This window comes from Phyllostomus discolor, chromosome 2 (genome assembly GCF_004126475.2).
Source record: "Phyllostomus discolor isolate MPI-MPIP mPhyDis1 chromosome 2, mPhyDis1.pri.v3, whole genome shotgun sequence".
Lineage (NCBI taxonomy): Eukaryota > Metazoa > Chordata > Mammalia > Chiroptera > Phyllostomidae > Phyllostomus > Phyllostomus discolor.
In genome coordinates this window covers 59746521-59770595 of record NC_040904.2, presented here as the reverse complement: position 1 = coordinate 59770595, position 24075 = coordinate 59746521, and the positions used below count along the sequence as shown (strand labels likewise).

At 41.6% G+C, this 24075-nt stretch overlaps 1 protein-coding gene across 1 annotated transcript in view; it reads left to right on the top strand.

Annotated features, from left to right (window-relative positions):
* The first annotated feature begins 1084 nt into the window (after positions 1-1084).
* WWTR1 (WW domain containing transcription regulator 1) overlaps positions 1085-24075 on the top strand; it is a 132902-nt gene continuing 109911 nt past the window's right edge. Inside the window, exon 1 of the mRNA XM_028503551.2 lies at positions 1085-1515. Coding sequence (XP_028359352.1) covers positions 1085-1515 — 431 coding nt within the window. The remainder of the gene's footprint in view (positions 1516-24075) is intronic.

Here is a 24075-nt window from a genome sequence, read left to right as displayed (position 1 = left end):
CGGCCTCTCCTCCGTCTGGGCCCCTCACCCGCGTGCCCTCGCCGCCTCCGGCCTTGGTTTCGGTCCACAAGTCCTTGATTAAACAGGCTCGGGTCACTTTCCCTTTGATCCCGCCCCAAGTCCGTGGTAAACTCAAAGGAATGCAGATCCAGGGCTCCGTGGGAGAGGTCCGCACGACCTGAAGGAGTGGGTGGGGGACACCCTTCTCCTCATAGCCAGCAAAGTACCCATCACGCCCAAGGTTTTCTGGAGCCGGAGTGGGGGAGGTGGAGAAGGAGGAGGAAGGGGAGGGACGAGCGGGGGCAGGCAGGCTCAAGGCTTGGAGGTCATGCATAATTCAACAGCTCAACATTCGGCCCGCCTCTTTCCTGGGAGTGGGAGTTTGCTCCAAACTTTGTTTATGGGACAGTCCAGGAGCCGCGGCGGCCGCGCTGTCTGCTTCTTCGTCTCCTCCTTCGAGAGCCCGAACGCCTGAGGCCAATTTTGGGGATGTGAGAGCCGAAGCCCCTCGACTGTCAGACACCAAGGCGGGTCGGGATTTGCCAGCTGGGCTCCGGCTCCAGTCCTGCAACCTCGGGACGCACCCGAGCGACCCAGGCCCGACAGCGGCCGCCGCACACCCAGACTCGGCTTCACTGCGTGCCCAGGTAGTGCCCGCTGGAGCGCGCCCGCGCACCACTCACTCCCGGGCGCCCGGCCCCTCGGGCTTCCGGGGTCGAGATGCGGAGTTGGCTTGGGTTGAGACTTATTTGGGGAGGGGGTGGGGGCGGGGGACTGTCTGCCCTGGAAAATTGCGACCTGATCTTTATCATCAACAATTCAGCAAGGGCCCGAGTGCAGTTACCTACACCCCCCCGCCCCCACCTCCGCTTTTCCTGCTCCTCTCAGTAACTTTTTTTGCTCCAAGAAAGTTGCATAATTCTGGAGGACAAGAGGGACCCCTCCCCCATCCGGCTAGTCCTACGGCCGGGAGTCTGGGATCCCGAGGCGGACACCTATCTGTGTCTTTTTTCTCTATTTTCTCCCCTTACTCCCTCATCTGACGTTAAATAAAAGGCTGATCTGACCTTTTTCCTTGCAGAAGATGAATCCGGCCTCGGCGCCCCCTCCGCTCCCGCCGCCTGGGCAGCAAGTGATCCATGTCACGCAGGACCTAGACACAGACCTCGAAGCCCTCTTCAACTCGGTCATGAACCCCAAACCCAGTTCGTGGCGGAAGAAGATCCTGCCAGAATCGTTCTTCAAGGAGCCTGACTCCGGCTCACACTCACGCCAGTCGAGCACCGACTCCTCCGGCGGCCACCCGGGGCCCCGGCTGGCGGGTGGCGCCCAGCACGTTCGCTCGCACTCCTCGCCCGCGTCTCTGCAGCTGGGCACCGGCGCGGGCGCTGCGGGCAGCCCGGCGCAGCAGCACGCGCACCTTCGCCAGCAGTCCTACGATGTAACCGACGAGCTGCCTCTGCCCCCGGGCTGGGAGATGACCTTCACGGCCACTGGCCAGAGGTACTTCCTCAAGTAAGTCAGTCTGATGCTGGGGGGCGAGGGTTGGGGGGCATACAGAGTCACGATGCTCAGGGCGCGCTTGCTTGCTCGTGTGTGTGTGCGTGATGGTGTGTCTTTCCAGGTATCTTTCCCAAAGATCTGGGAACCTGGAAGTAAGGAATGGGTCCTGGGTATTGGAATGTTAAGGTACGACCAGAAGCAGAGTGGTGACGTTCTTCCAGGACATTGCAAGAGATTCGGAACATAGAAACTCTAGAGGTAGGAGAAATAAAAGTAGGTTTTTTGGGGGGGCGGGGAGCAATCCTCATGAGACACATAGGGTGACTTTGTCCTGAATCTGGAGTATTGACACAGACTCCTGGGCACAAACCCTTACCCCTCTCCTGACCTTTCTAAGTCAGATAGATACCTGAGACCCTGGTCCTCTGGCCTGTGACACCAAGATAAATGTGAGAAAAGTTCTGAGGCCTGGGGAGAAGAGGAACCCCTAGTAGTGTAGGTGGTCTTCAGTCTGTCTGTTACGGGGAAAAGCAAGCTGGAAAAGTGAACATTGCTTGGTAGGCCTCACCACTCCCAGCTTGGTGATGTAATGACCACACAGCACGGCGATGTAATTAACAACTGCGTGGTGAAGTGGTTGTGGGCTGGACAAATGAATTGTGTGGAAATTGGGTCAGGAGTTTTATTATGTCATTATGTCTTACTTGGTAACTTAAAATACCATCGAATCAGGAGCCTGCCTTGTCATTCTTCTTTCCTTCACCTTGTTCCAGCTTTCTGATGTAATGAATTGCATTAGGTTCGTGTTAGACTTACAGGAAAATATGTTCACAGATATAAAGAAGATTGTTTCCATTTTGGTACCTTAAGATAATTATATTCCAGAGGAGAAACCAAGCTGGAACTTGAAATGTAACCAGTGAGGTCATGGAGGGTCAGGCTACCCATGGCCTAGATGGAAGTTGTGCCAGCTGGACCTTTTGGTTCAGGATTGCCTTCCCTGGCTGGCCATTCACAGCCACTGAGGGAAACTCCTCTTCCAAGAACTTGCCTTTAGAGTTTATTTATTAAAAGCCCATGTTTCTTTGATGGAGCAGTCTAAGTTTGAATGTTATGTTAAGACATTGTGTGCTATTTAAAAAATATAATCCTTTTTTAAAAGATTTTATTTATTTACTTTTAGAGAGGGGAAGGGCAGGAGTGAGAGAGGGGGAGCGATAGGGTTGCCTCTGGCACACCCCCAACTGGGGACCTGGCCCACAACTTAGGCATGTGCCTTGGTTGAGAATTGAACCTTTAATATTTCAGTTTTCAGGCCAGTGCTCAATCCACTGAGAACACCAGCCAGGGCTCAGTCCTTTCTTTGGTATTAATATTTGCTATCCAAGGGTCCTAATAATTAATACACAGTAATGGATGAGGTTTATTTTAACCAACTCTTTGACTCCTACTGGTGACCAATTATTCCTTCCTTATCCCAAAGCTGTAGACAACTTGTACAAGGAGGAGTATTTTATTTGTTTCTGGGTTGGTGCAATGCTGAGAAGCACTTGTTCTGAAACAAACTTGGTGGCTATTTTATTCCACCACTGGTCTTCCTGTTATTGAGTGACAATGTGGAAATGTACTCAGTTCTTTGATTTTTAAATGGCTGGTGGAATTCAAATATGTGATGTAATAACATGACATCTTTCTAAATGTGATGATGTTGTTCTGAAGGATGACATTCGTTTCTAGAGCACATGAAGGTTCCAAATAGCTAGCATCTTGTATTAATAAGTGCAGTTTTAAATATTTTATTGTAACTTTTATAGGAATAGAGTTAGTAAGAAATAAAATAAAAAAAAGTAACAATAATATGCAATAATTTGGAGGGGGTCTTTTTTGGACCCAAATGGTTTTTCAACTGTGTTTATGAATATACAGACAACTATATAAGAAGATTTGGGCTTGCCCATTATCTGAGGAAAGCTAGGGAAAAAAGACCCTTCAGTGAAAGCAGAACAAAAAAATTCCCTTTTATACACGTTTTGAATGACTGGAGCAGCTCAGAACTATGTTTGTGAAACTAGGGTAGCAGTGTAAGTTAGCCTTGGGTTTAGAGAGAAAGTTGCTCTGATTCATCTGCCCATCTCCCCAACTACAACCACTTCCCAGCCCAAAGTAAAGTGCATCTTCATTTCACTGGATCGTCAGTGAAAACAACAGCTGAAAAAACAGGTAGGTAGTAGGCTAGCCTGATCTGATGCTATCCCTGGAAATTTTTTGGCCAAGTCGTTTGGAGAACTAAAGAAATTAAGTCATTATGACTACTGTCTTTCAAGATTAGCAATCTGCCAAGAGTTCTCTGAGTTTCTGCTGGAACTTTGTTTAAAGTCGGAATAAGGCAAATGTTATATGTCACACTTTATTGCACAACCTCAAAAGGCAATGTACCTTGGTGGATTAAGTTTGAAAAATGATGGCAATTGACCTTGATTTAATTTCCTAAAATCTGCTCATTACTTTGCTCCATCATCTGTAAAATGGTGCTAGCAATAGAATCCCAGGTCAGGAATTGAAGGCTTTCTAAATCAGAAATCAAAGTATTTTAGAATTGACATTGGCCGTTTTTTTTTCTTCTAGAAAACTGAGGACAGGGAACAGTGATGACTTAACTTTGGGAAAGCCATGTGGTTATTTAATGGCAGACCCTGGCCTGGGGCTCTAATCTGTTGCCCTCTGCTTACAGAACAGTTTTCCGGTTTCCTGTTCCCACCTTTGTGCCCACATGTCACTTCACCAGCTGAACAATGAGCTTAAGGGAAAATAAAGTCTGGACATCTAAGACGCCTTAAAGGGCTTTCTGTCGTTTTCTCAGGGAAGATTGTTCCTAGGTATATGATATAATCACTTGAAGGGCACCTTTGCTGACTGTTCATCCTGTACTGTTCAGGCATTGCTTTGGGGTAGCATGTAACCACAGGGAAGATCAAATGTTAAAAACACGGGGCCTCTGAAAATGACAGACCCATTCCTGATGTGCTCTAAAGATCAAAAACCAGGCAGGGTGTGTGCGTGGACATTGGGCTCTTAGCAACCGGGCAACTGACTTTCAACATTGATCACACTGAAGTTTTAAAATGTTTCTGGTTATAAATGGAATATGTGTTGGTTGTACATAAACCAGAAAATAGAGAATTATAAAGAATAAAATGATCTGGCTTCAGTAGAACTTTCCATTGCGGGATATTTTCATTTGAATAACATTCTATTAGAAAAAATATCTTATCCCCACTCTTAAATGCAATTCCAATTATAATATTCATCTGCCACTCCAAATTTTTAGTAATAATTTTCGTGTTTTGCTTTTTTTTAAATGTGTGGTAGAAAATTATTTTTGTCAAAGTGATTTATGCACTTGGTAACAAATCCAATAGAACAGAAGGACTTTTGTTGAAAAACAGTGGTTTTCTTCACCTCCTTAAACCTCACAGAGGACCTTTTAATTTTTTTAACTGCTTCTGTATTTAATTCTTAGATTGTTACCTTCTTAACTTTAATATTTGTTTACCACTGTTTTTGTCTTATCAACTTTAACTCCTGATATGAAAATAAAATGTAGCTCCTTAAGTTTTCTTTCTTCCTCTTCCAAATTTAATATTTATATTGTTTTTAGTTTGTCTGTTAGGTCATTTTTGTTATTTTTGGGGTCAGCTTTTGACAGTATTTCTTGACTCTCCATTTTGTAAGTGAAGGAGGTTTTTGGGTAGCTACCTGTTATATATTTTAATATTTATTAACAACACTCTAACATTCCAAAGCCCTGAACCAATTACCAATAAAAGTTTTGTGCTTTGCCCCAAAATGTATCTTTTTATTTATAAATTGTTCTGTTTTTAAAAGATTTGAGGGGAAGGGAGGGAGAAAGAGAGGGAGAGAAACATGGATGCATGAGAGATACACTGACCCATTGCCTCCTGCGTGCTCCCAGCTGGGACCTGGCCTGCAACCCAGGCACGTGCCTCAGCAGGGAATCGAAGTGGTGACTTTTTGGTTTGCAGGCTGGTGCTCGATCTATTGAGCCACGCCAGCCAGGACTATAGATTATTCTTGAAGTTGAAAATCCATAGACAACAATTACATTCTATAAATATAATTCATTTAGACTTGCACATTGGGTTTGGTGTCAGGACTCCTGAGCCAGTCAGGTGATGATATATCAGCACCAAAGTCAAACAGATTCATTCTTTTCACTCTTACAGTTGTTTACATTTGTGTCACCTTTTAGTTTCTTCATCTTTGTACCTTGACTTCCTTTCACATTTCTTCCTGGTACTTCTAATTACCTTTTTATATGTTTATATGTTATTTGTCTTTGTTCTTGTCTCAAAATTTTTCTAGGCTCTTAATCCCATCAGTCTATCAAGTTGTTCCCTAAGCTTTTATGCCCAGATCCCTTCATCTTTCTGTGCCATTCAGGACTTTAGCCCTACAACAGAGTTGTCATCCTGGAATTTCTTTTTACTTCTTTCCATGGCTGAAAGTGCTATTTCCTTTTTCCATATCTTCCTCTTTTCCAGTTTATGCCTTCATTTTGTTGGAGTACGTCCTTGAGTAACTTCATAAGAAATGTTTGTGGGGTATAAATTTTTCAAGTCCTTTTCAATTTGAAAATATTTATTTTAAAAGTTGTTTTAAAATGATTTTCTTGAAGAACTGACTTGAGTGTTTTCTATTTATCTTTGGATGACAATATATAATGTAGTTGTTTTCATGAAGGGCTTTTTGTCATTCAAAAAATATTGCCTACTGCCTTAGTTTCTTAGTAAAATGAAGATAGTAATAACTATTTCGTGGTACTCTGAAAAATCAGATGAGATAACATATTTGAAGTGCCTGGCACATAGTAGACTTTCTGTGCAAGTTTCTTCTTGCCTCCCCTTGCCTCTCTCCCCACACACATGCCCTGTCTACCTGGCCCAAATCCGATGCAGAAACCTTGACAGTAAAAAAGCTGATTTTGACTCTCAGTTGTAGTTATGACCCTGAGTGACAACCTGGATCTGGGATTGAAAGCCAGTTTTTAAAATTTAAAGCAAGGATTGAGAGTCACTTTTCCTGTTAAGGAACCTAAATAGGAATGCCTACCTGGATGCCCTTTTGCTTTAGCATCTTGGGCAGATAATACCTAACCCCTTCTGACGACAGTCTACTTTTATTTTTTGGAATCTGGCTTGTAGCTACTAGTGGGCTGATTTTGTGTGGGGTGGAGGGAGGATGGGGTGGAGAAATGGGAGACTTGAAGAAGGGAGGTAGTTGACATTTGTTGATGACCTATTCTATGCCAGACAAGGCAGGGAGCCGAGTCCGAGCTTCCCAGGGAGACATCATCAGAATCAGCCATGAAATACACTCCTGACATGTGTGTATAAAAACTTTTTTTGTAACCCTAGGTGCTTTCACATATATTTTCTTTTATCCCTTGTAGTGACTCTGTGAATAGGTACCTGTTATTAACTCATTTTACTGTTGAAGAAACTGAGGCTTGATAGGTTGAGTCAATGGCCTAGGGTCACATAATAGGTGAGCGGCAGAGATTGAATTGTGATTCTAAAACCTATGTTCCTGCCCTTACATTGTGCTGCCTCATGCCAATTACATGCCCATAATTAGGCCCTATAATTAGATATCCTAGAAGAGAAGGTAACCTGGAGTGGTGGATGGAACATTAGAGTTTGCTTCTGAACTCAGTCTGGGTGATCAAATTTGGAGCTCTTGGTGCTGGGGGGAGAGAGAGAAAGAGGTGGTGAAACAAACAAATCAGACATGGATCATATACCTACAGTGCCTATTTATATATTCTGAAGATTTCCACCATTAAGGAATCCATATCATTTCACAGGGAACACAGGTGTGCCTGGGAGGTGATGACCTAATTGGCGTCTGGATTGGGTGCACTGCTGAGGACTTGTGGACAGGGTTAATTAGATAAATGTTTGTAAAGTAGTTCCAAGGAGAAAAAGAGACAGATTTTTCTCATTACCTTTATGATTGCAGAGATTGATTGGAAATGAATTTCTGTAGAGATTTGAGGCACTGAGTCTCAATTTTTGCTTGTTGACCAACTGAATTGAGACTTGTAGGAATTACAGCCTGAAATCTCACCCCCTCCCTTCCCTTTCTCTTTCAGTTAAATATCTAATCACAGGAGAGGGAGATGGAAATAAAAGGACCAACCAAGTCAGGGAATAGTTTTTTTTTTTTGTTGTTGTTGTTTTTTAAATAAAGGGTGATTTGGAAGACTGAGGACTGAAGTAGTTAGCTTATTATGGAAGGGCAAATTCTGAAGGGATTTCCCTTTTGCTGGTCTGTGGGAGGCCGTGAATGTTTTAGTGCATTGAAATACTGGTAGAGCAGTGTTTTCCAGTGTGCATTCCTTGGAGCCCTAGTTCATTCACATGCTTTGAGAACAAAAGGTTTCTGGACCTATTGGTTTAGGACAGGGATGTCAAACTCATCTTCACCCCTTTGAAAGCAACCTTGAGGCTGATGTGGCCCCCGGTGAAAATGAGTTCGACACCTCTGGTTTAGGATGTGTGGCATGCTCTTATCCTTCCCTTAGAATTCACAATATATTAAAACATTGAAGACTCCAAAGTCACTTATTACAAAAACTAGTTTATTTTTGTTTAAGCCAATATTTCACAAAGTTATTTGATTTTTGAACATTTGTATTATAACTACCATCTATTACCATCCACTCAGGAATGAAACCTTTTTGTGACCTTCACTGTTCTTACAGTTGAGAGTTTCATGTCTGAATTAAGTTATAGTTTTTCTTTTTAGTGTGCTTTGTGTATATATATATTCATTTATATTTCATGATTTAACAGTTAATTACCAGTGCTTAGAAGTGAGAAATGGCCCTGAATATCAGACAAGTGGGATATAATACAAGAAAAATAGCAATTACAGTACAGTTTGATAGGATCGTAATCCTGGTTTGTTTTTATTTTTTTATTTTTTTTTCACTTTTTAAAAAGATTTTATTTATTTTTAGAGAGGGAAGGGAAGGAGATAGAGAGAGAGAGAAACATCAATGTGCAGTTGCAGGGGGTCATGGCCTGCAACCCAGGCATGTACCCTGCCTGGGAATCAAACCTGTGACACTTTGGTTCGCAGCCTGCACTCAATCCACTGAGCTACGCCAGCCAGGGCCTGGTTTGTTTTTAGGTGTGTGTGTGTGTGTGTGTGTGTGTGTAAGAGAGAGAGAAAGAGAGAGAGAAAGAAGAAGGGTACATACCAAAATGTGTACAGTAGTCATTTCTAGGATTATGGATAATTTTTCTTGTCTACTTTCTCCCTTTCTGTCTGTTCCAAATATCCTATGATAAACATGTTTCTTTTCTTTTTAAAAATATTTATTTATTTTTAGAGTGAGGAAAAGGGAGGCAGAAAGAGAGTGAGAGAAAGAGATGTGAGAGAGAAACATCTGTTGGTTGCCTCTCATTCATATGTGCCTTGGAGCAGGACTGAACCTACAACCACGCATGTGCCCTGACCAGGAATTGAACCTGCGACCTTTTGCTTGGTGGGACAATGCTCAACCAACTGAGCCACAATGGTCAGGGCATTTCTTTCTTTCTCTCTCTCTCTTTTCTTTCTCTCTCTTTCTTTCTTTCTCTCTTTCTTTCTTTCTTTCTCTCTTTCTCTCTTTCTTTCTTTCTTTCTTTCTTTCTTTCTTTCTTTCTTTCCTTCTTTCTTTCTTTCTTTCTTTCTTTCTTTCTTTCTTTCTTTCTTTCTTTCTTTCTTTCTTTCTTTCTTTCTTTTTTAAATATATTTTATTGATTATGCTATTACAGCTGTCCCATCCCATCCCCACCCCTTTATTCCCCTCTGCCCTGCATCCGCCATCCCACCTGCATTCCTCCCCACTTAATTCATGTCCATGGGTTATACATATAAGTTCTTTAGCTTCTTCACTTCCTGTACTATTCTTAACCTCCCCCTGTCTATTTTCTACTGACCATTTATGCTTCTTATTCCCTGTAGCTTTTCCCCCATTCTCCCCCTTCCCCTCCCTGTTGATAACCCACCAAACGTAGAAATGTGATCTCCATTTCCACGTTTCTTTTTAAATTGGCAAGAGTGAGGTTATAAAAACTACAAGAGAAGGAAAGAGAAGATCTTGGTAGGTAGATTTGGACCCTGGGGCCATCTTAGCTGAAGCTCAGTTTATGTAACTGAAGTGTTTTTCTTGTTTTGGGGTTTTTTTCTTTAGAAATGAATTGACAGAGTAATTGCTAAAATCTTAACCAAGAATTCTCCATAGGTGTCCCCTTAGGATGAGAAGTCAGCTTATGGAGAATCTCAGGTGATATGGATTCCTTCAGTTTATCCTTTATCTGCATGCTCTCTTTCCTAGAGTTCTAGCTTTTATTTTCTGTTTCATCTAGGCACAGCAGGCAGTAAATAGGAAAGGCCAAAATGATGTTCAGTTGTTTGGTGCTGTTAGGTGAAGTGAAATCAGGGGATATACATGCAGTGCTTATCGCTGTGCCTGGCAGGTTAAGCACTGTCCAAAGTTTATTATTGTTACCATTCCCTCTGGAGATGGGAACAGGAGCTGTGAACTCCCTTGACTTTTCCTTTGTGGCACCTAGAGGACATTAGTTGTTTCTTCATTTACAACGAAAAATTATTAAACTCCTTTCGTGTGCTCGCAGCATGCAGTGTACCTTGAGGTGAGAGATGGGTGCCAGGTTTCCTGACCTCAGGCAGCTGACAGTCTACCTGAGGAGACAAGGAGAATGCAGACGAACCAGGCTAAATAGCTGCCTTCTGACCTGTGTGGTGGCAGAGTCTGGAGCAGCTGCTCCCTGTTGGTTTGAAGCTCTTGTGAGCAGGCTCATAATAAGGCAGTCCTTTCTATTTTGGCTACTGGTCTGAAATTTGCAGCCGTACTGAACGTCTTTTGGTTTTACCCATTGGCTATTCTCCCTCTGGCTTGGAAACTTGGCACAAGCTATTACCTGTGCCTGGAACATTATTTCCCTGCCTTTTGCCTGGTTAACTCCTACGCTACCTTTAGGCATCAGCATAGATGCTGTGCCTGCAGGAGGTTCTCCCTGACTCAGCCTCCACGCTGTTTTAGATGAGTCTGTTACGTGCTCCCAGAGCCCTGTGCCTTAGCTGAAGCACTACCACCTTAATACTGGTTAATTATTTCTCTTTTCTTAGTACTCTAACCTCCAGGAGGCAAGAATGGTGTTTGTCTTGCTTGTCATTGTATAACCTGAGCACAGTGCCTGGCACATAGGTGGGCACCTGATAAGGAAGAAATCCTGTCCTGTTATCTTTTAGTCATTTGCCTTAGCCATTTCTCATAGGAATCTGCCATGTTTGGGAATATAATTCCATCATACCTATGCCCCTTGGTCTGAAGGTTTAGAATTATAGCTCCACTTACTAAATGCAGTGGAGAGGAAGATGTATGAAGGGTGGGTGGGTGTTTACAGACATCTCTCTAAAGGTGATTGGGCATAAATGGAGTCTTGAAGAATGGGCAGAATGTGGGTAGGTGGGCAAAGAGGCCTCCTGGGAAAGAGGGGATAGGAAGAGAAGTGCAAGAAGCAGAAATGCTAAGGGTGTGATTTTTTATAAAATAATTTTTATTTATTGATTTGAGAGAGAGAGAGAGAAAGAGAAAGAAACATCAGTTTGTTGGTCCCCTCATCTATACGCTCAGTGGTTGATTTCTGTATGTGCCCTGATTGGGGATGATACTCTTAAGCAACAGAGCTACCTGGCCAGGGCCTAAGGGTGTGGTTTTGAATCCAAGAAGAACGTAGCCTGACTTGGGTGAAAACAAATGTTGGTTGGTAAGTGACTGTGCATCCCACTGAGGCTTTAGACCCTCAGCTAGGATGGGAATACTGACATTTTGCTAGTAAGTGTCAATTTCCTCATCTTTTAATTCTGAGATTGCCAATCTTAGCTTTATCTGAATGCAGGATAAGACCCCATCATTGACGCCTATCTTGGGATCTTTCTAGTTGTTTAGGGAACTAAGCATTTTATACTAACTTAAGAGTCTGAAATGGTGGAGCCTTTTATAGCAATCCATCCATCCATCTGTCCATCCATATGTCATACATTCAGTTTAGCCTGTGCAGTTTCACAGTAGTGGGTGGTCTTTGCTCTTTGGCTCAGGCCCAGACCTACTGAGTCTGCCGTTTCTGCTGGTAAACAAATAGTTTGTGGCTCTAGTTGTTCCCAGAACACCCGCATGTGGTTTTCAATAGTTTCTCAGCTCTTTTGAGGCTGATCAATGGGGCACAGATAACATTCAGATTCTGCAACCCAGTGAACCAACCAAGGCCCACCTACACCCTGTCCCCTGGGGATGCCTGATTTAAGCAGCCAGCAGCCTTCCTCTCAGGGGCAGCCTTCCTAAACTCGCAGTGAAGCCCAGCCAGAGTCTTTTCATGCTAAGCCACAAGGCTGAATGAATCACATGGTAATGTTTTCAGATGACTTCTTTAAATTAAAAAAAAGTTTTTGAATAGGTAACACCCATAAATAACAAAAATTCAAATAGTACCAACGCAGTACTGTGAGAAGTTTCTCTTCCACCTTCCCCTAGTCCTCTGATTCTCTTTCCAGAACACTATTGTGAGGTAGCTGATGATATCTCAGTGCTACTCAAAGTGTGGCCCCATGAGCTGACACCGTGTATGACTGTAACTGGTTCCAGACAAGCTAGATATAGACGTTGAGAGTGCTTAGAAACTTTATAGCAAAATGACATTGTTGTAACAACTCAGCACAGGATCAGTGGGATTATCTTATGGAACAGGGTAGTTTGGGTGTGTCAAACTTTTGTGGTGACTCACCTGTGGCCCAAGCCATCCACAGTGGGACCACAGACTGGTCTTGACAGATTGAAAATAAAAAAACCATGGACCTTTACCACAAATAATTTGAGAATCACTGATCTGTTTCTCTTAATTCTACTTATCCATCCATTCATCCATCCACCCACCTTCCTATCATTTTATTTTTCTATCCATCCTTACAACTGTCTTTTATATATCAACCAACCAATCGATTTTCGTCTCTCTTCTAAGAATAATCCATCTAAGATGTTGAATAGTGAGTCTTAATATAGGAACAAGCTTTATGGCACAAACATTATGTATGATCTATTTTCTAGTATATAATATATTTTATGTGTTTGTGGTTGCTATGCTAACTCATTGTTTTGGAAATACGCTTTGGCACACTTCAGTTCTGAACACTGAAGATAAATCTAAATTCTGTTCTTTTTTTGTGAATAATCTACCTGCAAGCATTGCTAGCTATGTACTGAGTAATTAAACCATGGTGCCTGGAGAAGAACATACATGTTGGATTGATTATTAAAAATACATATCCTTTTGTGCTGGCTTTTCTATAAACATTACGATGCTGAATATTGGTCTTTCTCCCAATTGGTCCACGAACATCATTTTTTGGCCTGGGTGTTCAAGGACTGGAGAAGCAGCTGTGGTAACCCATTGAAAAGTAGAACATGCAAGCAAATGACAGATGGAACTAAAATAAACACATAACTTTTGCTGACTTGATTTTAATCATTTTCAGATTTATTTTTAAAAGCTGGCTTTTTAACATACTCTTATCAAAAATATTAAAACAGAACTGAGGGATATAAAGTGAAAAGAGTCCTTGACCTACTTACTAGTTTCTACTGAAGTGTAACCACTGTTCACAGTCGCTTTCGTGTCTTCCAGGGATTTATTACGCATACATACGACTTCACTTATAATGGCATCAGATGGTTGTTTTGCTGTTGTGGGAGCCACAAGCTTAGGTGGTCTTTGTTTCTGGTTGACCTTTACATGGTCTTGGAACTGCATAGAGTATAGACATGGATTGAATTATGGAGAACTAGATGCAATGACTGACAGGGAAGTCTTAGGAAGAAAAGCTTTGTTGGAGTAACTATAGTTCAGAGATTGGGGTTTGGCTTTGTGGTTCAAGAAGCTGATGTCCTTGGTGCCCTGAAACTGATGAGGTTTTTGAAGATGGTTTGTGGGCTGTACTGGGATGAAATGGGGATAGAAATTTTAACTGCAGCTTTAGAATTCAAAGCAGTGACTTGAATATTTGCCACCCTGGAATGAAGTCCTTAAAGGGTGTTTTAGTTGCTGGGAACTTGGTTTGGTGGTACTGAAAAAGGGAACATGGGACATCATTTAAAGGGTATCAAGGAGTAAAGTTGACAGGATTTGGTAATACATTAGATTGGAGCACTGAGGAAAAGATGGGAAAAGGAAGACTTGCAGACTGTATAATGGCATGAATGATGCCACTAATTGTAACAAGCAGTACTGAAAGGTTTAGGAGAGGTTGAGAAATTTTTTAACATGTTGAGTTTGAGGTAACATGAAGATATCCAGGGGAGATACACACACACACACACACACAATAGTTAACTGATTTATATCCAGATAACTAATGTTACCTAACTGTATCTGTGTAACTGTAACTCTGTATATGTTTGATCCAGTTCAAATGTGGATGAGATTTCTGAGAGGTTACAGATAGAGTGAGAAAAAAAGAAAAGAAAGTCCCAGTAGACCCTGTAAAGGAGAAAGAGAGGAAACAGCTAGAGAGATAGGAAGGAATCCATGAAATGCAGGGAAATTCAGGGAGCAGAAAGGGTTAATTCTGTGGGTTGTTTCTCAGAGGTCACAGTGAGAACCAAAAAATGTCCAGTGGATAGTTTTTCCACTGAGGACACTTTCTTTCCTCAGGGTAGGGCAAGGGCCTAGGGTACTAATTTACATAATCTAGTTTTTGAAGAGAGAAAAATGAAGAAATTAGGCATCTTAATCGGATAAGGCACATCCTCCAGTTCCCTTATACTCTGTGGTGTTCCTGCTGAGGAGTGCGGCTCTCTTACTACAGGTCTGATGGCGTGTAGAAGGACCACACATTTGCCTATTTAAACATCCTGTTAAAATGAAGTCTGAAATCAGAGTTTTATAACTAACTGAGATAAGTTATAAGATTTGGTAAAAACATTGCTCTGCGATAATCACTTGCTGTGAGGGATTACAGTCTCCGGTCTTAGCCAGGTAGAAACGTCGCCGCAATTTATAGCACACGGGGCTGTTATTGCTGGGACGCGTCATACTTACTTGCAGCCATAACCATAGCAGATTCTGTTTGGAGAGCATCAGTTAAAAATTTATGTTTTGGAATATTATGTGATTGTAGTTTCAGATAATCGTTTATCTTTGCTATCTTTATTTCTCCATTTGCTGTAACTGATTTTGATAGCTGGCAAAGGAGATTCTGAAATTAGTGCAGGTAAATGCCCAGGCCAGTTTATCCTTTCAAAACAGGTAAGTAAATAAAACATGTTTGATGACATCAGACTGGTTTGAGTGAGTCTGGATGTATTTTGTAGTTAAAGGTGGAAGTTAAAAAGCCATTCTGTTACATTTTGCTAGTATGGGGAGCACCTGGTGGCTTCATTACTGGTTTGGAATTTGTATAAACATGTGAATTTTGTAGGAGGGATTAAGAATCATAAAAGAAGCCGTAAATTTCAGCGCGATTTATAAAATTACCTAAGTTTTCTGAAGATGCATTGTCTAGTCCAATTATCTCCACTTCCATGGGTCTGTTTTATGTAATGTGTGAAATTTAAGGCTATGTATACAGAATGTTTGATAAATGTGGGTTCTTCTTACTTACACAATTAAATCATCCAACATATATTTGACTACTCATGCAGTTTAACATAAAATCCAACCATAAATATATATTCTATAAAAACTCAAAAGAAGGAAAGATAGGAATGGAGAAAGGATCAGTTACTTAAATGTTATGCTGTACTCAAATATGTTTTTAAGATATAATCTTTTTCCCAGGTCTTAAAAACAGTTTAGCTATGTTACGTATGAAAAGAGTTAAACTTGAATTTACCGATCTTGCATCTGTGTAAGTATGGAGATGGCCAGGGCTGCTGTGCCTTGGGCTTTGGAAAGCGGAGTCCTCGAGCGGAGGTCCCAGGGCTGCAACCCACGCAGCACACAGTGCAGCCGTTGTTCTTTCTGTTTGGCTGTTGCTTACCTGTTAATAACTATTGAGTAGTCTGTGATTATTAACAGATATTTAACAGCAGGGGCAAAGTAGAGTGTAGGGTCATTATGGACAATTTGGAATGTCAGCACTAAAGACATGATTTTAAAGGTTAGATCTAGAATTGTTGAAACTGTTGCCCGAAACTTTGGCAGGTGAGTAGAGCAAGGGATGGGCTAGCACAGCCTTTTTAATTATTAGCCAGAGTGAAGCGAGTCAAGGTGTGCCACAGTGTTTTTCGTTTAACCTAATAATTGGCCAGCCCTAGTTAATTGGTTGAAAACCATTAAAGGTTCTCAGCTGCACATGATTTTGGAATGTCCGACTTGCCTTGTGTGTGAATAAAAGGGCCCATGTTCTGGCTAATTAAAGTGCATTGTCCACAGTCTCCTTAAAGCCAAGTGGCAGTAACAAGTTAAGGTTTAAGAGTTCTTGGAAGGTCCTTCTGAGGCGTGGTAAATGTCTTGGTGACTGGTACGTATCTATTTGGAGTCTAGTTTTGAGAGCTGCTGAAAAAAAGAGTATTTTAAACTTCCAAGTGAGCATGGAGGAGTAAACTGATACCATGGGGTTGTTTGAGCTAAAGTAAAAGATTGTATTTACTGACACGTGTTACAAATGGGTTTTTTAAAACAATGTCTGTTTTGTACAGTGAGAGTAAAGTCTGCCAAGAGTAAAACAAAAAGTTATATAGTGGAACAAAAGAAAAGGATACTGTGAAATAAATAATATCTATATGATACCATTAAAATATAAGGTTTCCTTTCCAAAATATAAATATGAATTTTTAAAAGAATGTTTTAAAAATTGTATTTTACTTTGATCTGTCTAGTAACTTGGTACGTAAAGTCATTATGGTTCTGAATATGTCCATATCTAGACTACTTCAATAAATAATACATCTGTATAACATGTAAAAGATAAATAAACCTGAAGTGACATTCTGTTTTAGCGTAGCATAGAAGTTGTTTTTTATGGTAATAGATCAAAAGTAGTTCATTGGCAATAAGCAAAATGTTTTCATCTGTCAGTTTCTAAGGCTAGGATAACATTTAATATAAACTATATTTGTTCTAACCTATCATTTGTCTATGAAAACCAACGAGGGAATATAGAAACATTTAGATTGAACCTGGGCATCTGATAAGTAGTTCAGATTGTTTCGTTCTTGCTCTGAATTGATTTTGAACATAAGGAGAGATTGCATGGAACTAAAAATTGTTGTTTCTGACCTTAGTGGAGAGGCATGCATCTGAATACTGTTGGAGAACCAAAATGTGCTTGCATGGATTTTATAAGAAAGGTAGGCACAATTCTTGTGCAAGGCAGGCTACCTCAATACTGAGATCTAGGGTGTCCTGTTAGTGCTTCATGCAGTTACAACGTTTCAAAGGTGAACTTTTGGGGAGGTTAGTTTGTTGAGGAGAGGAAGATAATGGAATAAGTCGAACAAATGTCCAGAAAGATAGGGTTTATAAAGACCTTGACATGTTTGTAGATGTCCTTTGCTATAGGACAAGGCCAGAAATGTTGCCCAAGTAGTTTATAGGAAGAGATAACCTTAATCTACTCAGAGTAATGAAGAATTATCTACTCATTTTAAAGACATTTGAAAGAGTGGCCTTTGGAGACTGCCACTAGAACTTTTTGGAATGGGCTGACTTGAATGTAACTAGGTTTCTTTAAGTGACATTGTGCGGTGGCTCTGCACAGCAGCCCAAAGATAAAGTATCTGACGTTATTGTGATATGCTGGCTGTGTGGAGATGCCCAGATCTCCGTTTGAGCTAGTGCTCCAGTGTTTTTGCTCTGAAGACTGTCTGGCTTTGACTTGCTTCCTGCCTGCTTTGGGTGAATTTAAAAATCTGTTTGTTTCACCCGGCATCATCCGGCTGGACCTTACCCATAATTCCTGCATTTTAATTATGGGGGTTATTATAGGACAAGAGCTTCTTTGTAAAAGAGCATGCTTAATACTCTGGGGTCTAGCGTGACTAGCGGATATAAATTGTATGGAAGCAATTAAACTCGAAGGAAATGTCATGTGGGCTGAATTTAAACATACAGACTTGTGTCACTGATTTTTTTTTTTTAACTTAGAGAAGGGTGGAGAGAGAAAAAATAAAGGAAGGGAGAAGAGAAATAGGCCAAGATAGTGAGGGAAGCATGCACAGAGACAAGAGAAAACGAGTAATTTTAATCATTTGGTTAAAAATCCCAAGTCCAGAGCCAGTATCATGCTAATGCCTTTGCCCTTCATATGAACTCTCTAACAATATAAATATTAGGGAATTATGCTCTACTTGGGAGCTTGTATCCCTTTCCAGTAGGTCGCCTTCCTCTCAAGGCACACGTGTATGTAACAGTGGAGTGATTTTCTGGGAATGTGAATAAACAGTCTTGAAGGCAGCCCATAGTGATCATAACTGTGCTGCTCTCTCTCATTTTCTATTTTATCTTCATGGCCTTTGCCTATTTCATACAGAGTGGCTTGTCTTTGGACTTTTGATTAAGGGTATGTGTCATTTCTCTCACTGGCCTGGAATGTCCTCTATCTCCCTGCTTGGTCTGTTAGGACTCAGCCGCCTCCATTGCCCCTCTAACATCTTATTGGACCATCAAACTGAAAGGTGTCTCTTCCCCCAGATCTCCAGAGTAGTTTGATATGTACAGGTAATTTGGTAATTAATCATTTCTCTTGTCCATTAAAATGTTGTAGAAGGCTTGTTCAATGAATGGCTTTATTTCATTCCTCCCTCATGTTAAGTCTTAGAATACGGGCCTGGTCTTGTATTGCCCCTCATACCCATCATACATTGGTACCAGGGAATATTTGTTGAGATCGATGCTGATGTTGAGCATGCTGTTGAAAATAAAACATTACTGGGTGCTCAGAGGCAGAAATGGGTGCTTTTAGGTTGGGTGTAATAGTACAATAAGTTTGATTTGAAATTGGGTGTTAGAAATAATAGACAACCATTGAGTATTTGCTCCAATGGAAAGCTCTTGTGCTTTATTTTCATCCTTTGTACTGTGAACTCCTTTAGGACAAGAACCAAATATTATCCCTTGTAGCTCTCCATTGCCTGGCCCAATGCCTGGCACACAGAGTAGGAGTTCAATTAATATTTTTTGAAAGAAAGAGAAATGATTTTTTATTTCTCCATTATTTAGATCATCTGGTATTTCCTTCCTATTTCAATAAGCCAATAGGTACTTATTGAGCATGTACTATGTGTCAGATACTGGTACCATGCTTTAGCATAGTAGGTACACATAAAGTATATTACACTTTAGGATATGTTTTATTCTTTGTATTTAAATATTAGTGTAACTATAAATTCTAAGAAACTACTTCCTTAAACAGAACAATGATAATCCGAGAGGGGCAAAGTTGCCGGTAAGAATCCAGTGTATTTGTCTGTTTCCAGGTTATCTCTCCGTTCCACTCCATGCTGGAACAACAGCCCCCCCACCTGTCCCTCCTCCGCCCCTCTCCCCACTTTCAAGCCATCCTAAGATTATAACCTTTCCAAATAGAGCTGGAGAGGTAGTAGAGTGTTTAGGTTTCAAAGGACTTTTCAGGATGCAAAGTAAATAAGGGGACTTTGAGATATCAACAATACTGTAATTAAGTAGATTAACAGTGTCAGTAGTGAATACAGAGATGTCAGAGGAGCTAGTTCCAGTAAGTGTTTAAATACAGCCTCAGGTCCATTCTCAGTGGTGTCACTGTCATCCACAAACAAACTTAAAAGGAAGTTTAACCAGATAAACCCAGGAGAAATGATTATCCTGGGAACATCACATTCTAAATTATATATCCGTTATTACTATCTTTAATGTAAAATTTAACTTTGGCTCTTTTATTTCTTATATTTTCCATAAGGCCACACAGAACCAGGATTTAATATAATTGTATTTTCAGCTCTTCGAAGACTAGAAAAGGAACCTCCTTCTGACCAGAAAAAAGAGAAGAATTTAAAGTTACAAACCAGGTTTACTTTCATAGATGGTAATATATTAAATACAGCAATATCCATTTTTTAATTTTTTTAAACCAGGTTTTTTTAAATATTTTTTTTAAGATTTTATTATTTTTAGAGAGGGAAGGGAGGGAGGGAGAGAGAGAGAGAGAGAGAGAGAGAGAGAGAGAGAGAGAGAGAGAGAGAGAGAGAGAGAGGGAGAGAGAGGGAGGGAGGGAGGGAGAGGGAGAGAGAGAGAAACATCAATGTGCGGTTGCTGGGGGTTATGGCCTGCAACCCAGGAATGTACCCTGGCTGGGAATCGAACCTGGGACACTTTGGTTCCCAGCCCACGCTCAATCCACTGAGCTACGCCAGCCAGGGCCATTTTTTAATTTTTTAAAATTGCCCAAGTTATATTTTGTTTTAAGAAACCCAGGGAGTATTTCTCAATCTATTGAGATATTACTTCCCAGCAATTGTTGTTAGTTTGGTTCCAATAAACTCACCAAAAAAAGAAAAAAGAAAAAAAAAAGAAAAGAAGCCCAGCCACAGACAGTCTCTCTTGCCTCTCTACATGCAGCTCTGCTCTTCTCCCCAGGATGGTGAGTCCCTCTCTCAGTTCAGGGTCTGACCTTCAGGAACACACTCTTGTTCCTGTGGAAACCGGTAGTTCAGATTTTTTTTTCACTTCTTTCTTTCCTTAAAGTATGTTTTTCCATGATAATAGCAAGAAATCTACCTTCTATATTATTCCAGCATATGGCTATACTACAGTTTATTTACCTATTTTTTAAGTAATGGAGCTATAATACTATTTAAGCCTCATCTGCAATACCTTATATAATTCCAGTTCTTAAAAAATTTTTTTAATTTATTGATTTTATTTATTTATTTTTTCTTGGGTGAGGTTCTTCCATAAAGTCCAACAGATGCAGTGGATGCAGAAGGCGAGGAGACCCAGGCCAGGGCCTTGTACAGAGGACCTTGTTTTATTTATTGATTTTAGAGACAGAAGAAGGGTGAGTGGAGAGAGAAAGAGAGAGGCAGAGGAACAGAGAGAAACAGAGAAACAACGGCCTACCATTCCACCCATCTGTGCACTCTCTGGTTGATTCTTGTATGTGCCCTGACCCAAGATTGAACCTGTAATGGTGGTGTATCGGGCCCATGCACTAACCAACTAAGCTACTGGGAGAGGGCAATCCAATTCTTACTTCATTTGAATTTTTCATCATTTTGAAGGGCTATTTTTAGTAATTATCCAAAGACGTGAGATTCAACAGGTCCAATTACTGAAATTACATTGCATTTTTATGGTAATTTAAAACTTTAAAAAATATGGGCACTATATCTCCATCGGCCTTGTGGGTAGGCACCATGGGAGTGGGGTGGGCAGAGGCACCACAACATTATCACAGCCGCAGGAACCGGGGGGGGGGGGGGGTTAAGCAAAGCTCTGCTCTGGTTTCTGACAGCCAGTCATGCACGGCTCTTCGGTCGAAATCACAGACTGTGTTCTTTCCTCTGGTGCTGGAAAGGCCAGGATCCCTCCTCTCCTCTAGCCTACAAGCCCTGCCCAGAACTTTCCGGCCAGCATTGTCAATTCAAGGTTTGGCCTCAGAGTCTTTAAGTTGTGAGAGGACAGGCTTGGGAGGAGAGGCTGTGGCCAGGCCCAGAGGGTGAGCTCCTAGGAAACAGAGCAGGAAAGAGGCTGGTGGTTCCCAGGTCTGAGGCGTACCTGGAAAGGGCAGCCTCAGGGAGAAGGGCGAATGCCAGCTGAACATTACCTTAGGGCACTGACTGCTTTTTGAACAGGAGCTCCAGCCTGTCTGGTCCGGGGTCTTTCACTTTCTTCTGTGGGCTGCACACCAAACATGTTGCTCAGCCATTTATTGTGTGTGGGTGTTGGTAGGGAATAGTCATGGCTCTGTTTTCTGGCCTGGTTTCTCCCAGAAGGCCCACCCTCAAGTGCACGTTTTATTCTTCCTAGAGCTTAGAACCCAGGGTGAATGAATAGGGAAAAATGAAAAAGGAAGCTTGATGGGAGATAATGAAGCTTTTCTTGGTTGCTGCTGTTGTGTTTAGAAGCTGGGTCACAGAGATCTTAAATACGCATTTACGTGTGTTTATTTAACAAACAAGAACATAGTGCATACTCGGTGCCAGGCACTGTTCTAAGCACTGGTGCATTTAATTCTCCCAACAATCTGGCAGAAACACTATTTTTATCCCCACTCTACTCAGAAAACTGAGGCAAAGAGCATTTGAGGAATTTGACTGAAATTACACAGCTAGTTAGGATGTAAACCCGGGCAGTCTGGGCCCAGAGTCGGAGCTCTGGTTGTTCCCCCATTCCTCGCCACAGGTCTTGAATGTTTGGGCTTTGTTTTTCTGCTGTGCGATCTCTCATCCTTCCTTCCTCTCCCTTCCTGCTGCCCCTGCCCTGTTGTGTGTCTTGATACTCCCTTTGCAGATTACGACACGCTGGCCTCTGACTGCAATCCCTCGCACTCTGTAGCCAGGCCTGTCTTCTGTGAAGACAGCTCACATCCTGTCATTTCCCACTTCAGAGCTCTCCCCGGCATCCTGTCTTGTGGGGACTGAAGTCCTGCCTGTTACCTATTCTAGAAATGGGACTCTAATGTTATTTGAACCTCATCTGCAAGACCTGGTAGTAACTGAATTCTTACTTGCCCGTGCCTGTCTCCCTTCCCTGGAGTGCCCTCACCTCCTGCTGGAGTCTTCCGTGCCTGTGGTCTTTACCTGCTCTGAACCCAATGCTACAGGCTGTTGGGTATAACTTTGCAGTTTCAGGCTTAAAAAAGCCCAACTACAATGCAGCTATGTGGGGGCAGGCATGAGGGTCTCCCATTATCTGTGGTCTGGCACTGAGTTGGGTACCCAGGGGACATTGAGTAGTGGGTCTAGTTGGCAGAGCACATTGGGACACTGATTTAGACCCTAATATGGAGGTCATTGTTAGGTTTCCTCACCTTTAAAAAGGGGACTTGAAGAAGATGATCGCTAAGGCCTCTTTTAATTTTCTTAAACTGATTATTTATTTTTGAATAACTTTATTGAGATATAACTTACATGCCATACATTTTACCCATTTAAAGTATATAATTTAATGGCTTTTCATCTATTCAGTTATGTGCATCCCTCATCACAGTCAATTTTAGAACACCTTTTCACAATAAAGAGATTCCCTTACTTGTTGAAGGATATTAACTCTCACTGCCCCCCCCAACTCCGCTGCCACACATACATGTACCATCATCCTCCCCAGCCTTATACAACTGCTAATCTACTTTATGTGTCTAAAGCCCAACCTATTCTAGACACTTTGTATACATGGAATCATATATTATAGTGTTTTTGTGACTGGTTTCTTTTACTTGGTTGGCATAGTGTTTTCAAGGTTCATCCATGTTGTAGTACATATCAATACATCATTCCTTTTCATGGCCGAATAGTATTCCATTACATAGATTTACCACATTTTTTTATTCATTAATCTGTTGGTGGACAGTTGGGTTGTTTCTGCCATTTGGCTAATTACACTTATTTTTGAGGGGAAAATGGTCTTTCTTGCAGTGGTCTCCCTCACTGCTGTAAAGGTGGGAACAGGGATTGGTGGCTATGTTTGCTCAGTGCACACGGGCAGGTGGTTGGAAACTTGGTTGTCAGCGCATGGAGCAGTCATAGGGAATACTTGTTGCTTTGGCGTCAGACTTCCTGGTTTGAATCACAGCTCTGCCACTTGATAAGCTTGCATAACTTCAGCAAGCCCAGTTTCCTCATCAATAGAAACTACCTTGCCTGCTTCCTCAAAGTCAGGATCGTGATGGAGAGAGTATGGTGCCTGTGGCCACTCAACAAGTGCAGAGGGATCTCATTATGGCTATAAAAGTAAATAAGCAAAATAAATTTATAAAAGAATGTTGCAAGTTGTCAATTTTAGTGAGGTGTCGTACCTTGCAGCCTCCCTACCAAGCATGGAGTGCAGGGCCATTACCCCAGTTGGAGTCACCAGGGTGACCTGCTTAGTCTTACTGGGGTCATTCAGTGTCTTCCCTTGCATGTGATAATGGCTTGTCTTGTTCTTGGGTCTCGACTTGTGCTCTGTTCTCGACTCCATCAGGCCATTTGAGAAGAAGGACTATGGGAGGTGAGACATTTTTCCCACTTTGAAAAAATACAGAGGGATTGAATTTCATGCTTTGTGGGTATGGGCAAGGAAGGTGGAGTGTTTCCTTTGTAGGCTTTTACCTGAAGGTTGTTACCTCAGAAAATAGCTGCATTTGTGATTACTAAGCATCTATTGGCTCTTATGTTTGGGGTTTGTATGTGAAGATTGAAAATGCCTTTTTCAGTAACTGGATGAATTAAGGGATGAACTATTAATATGATCCAAGCTTTACATAAAGAGTGATTTCATAGTTGTATCACTGATTTGGCTAGAGTTG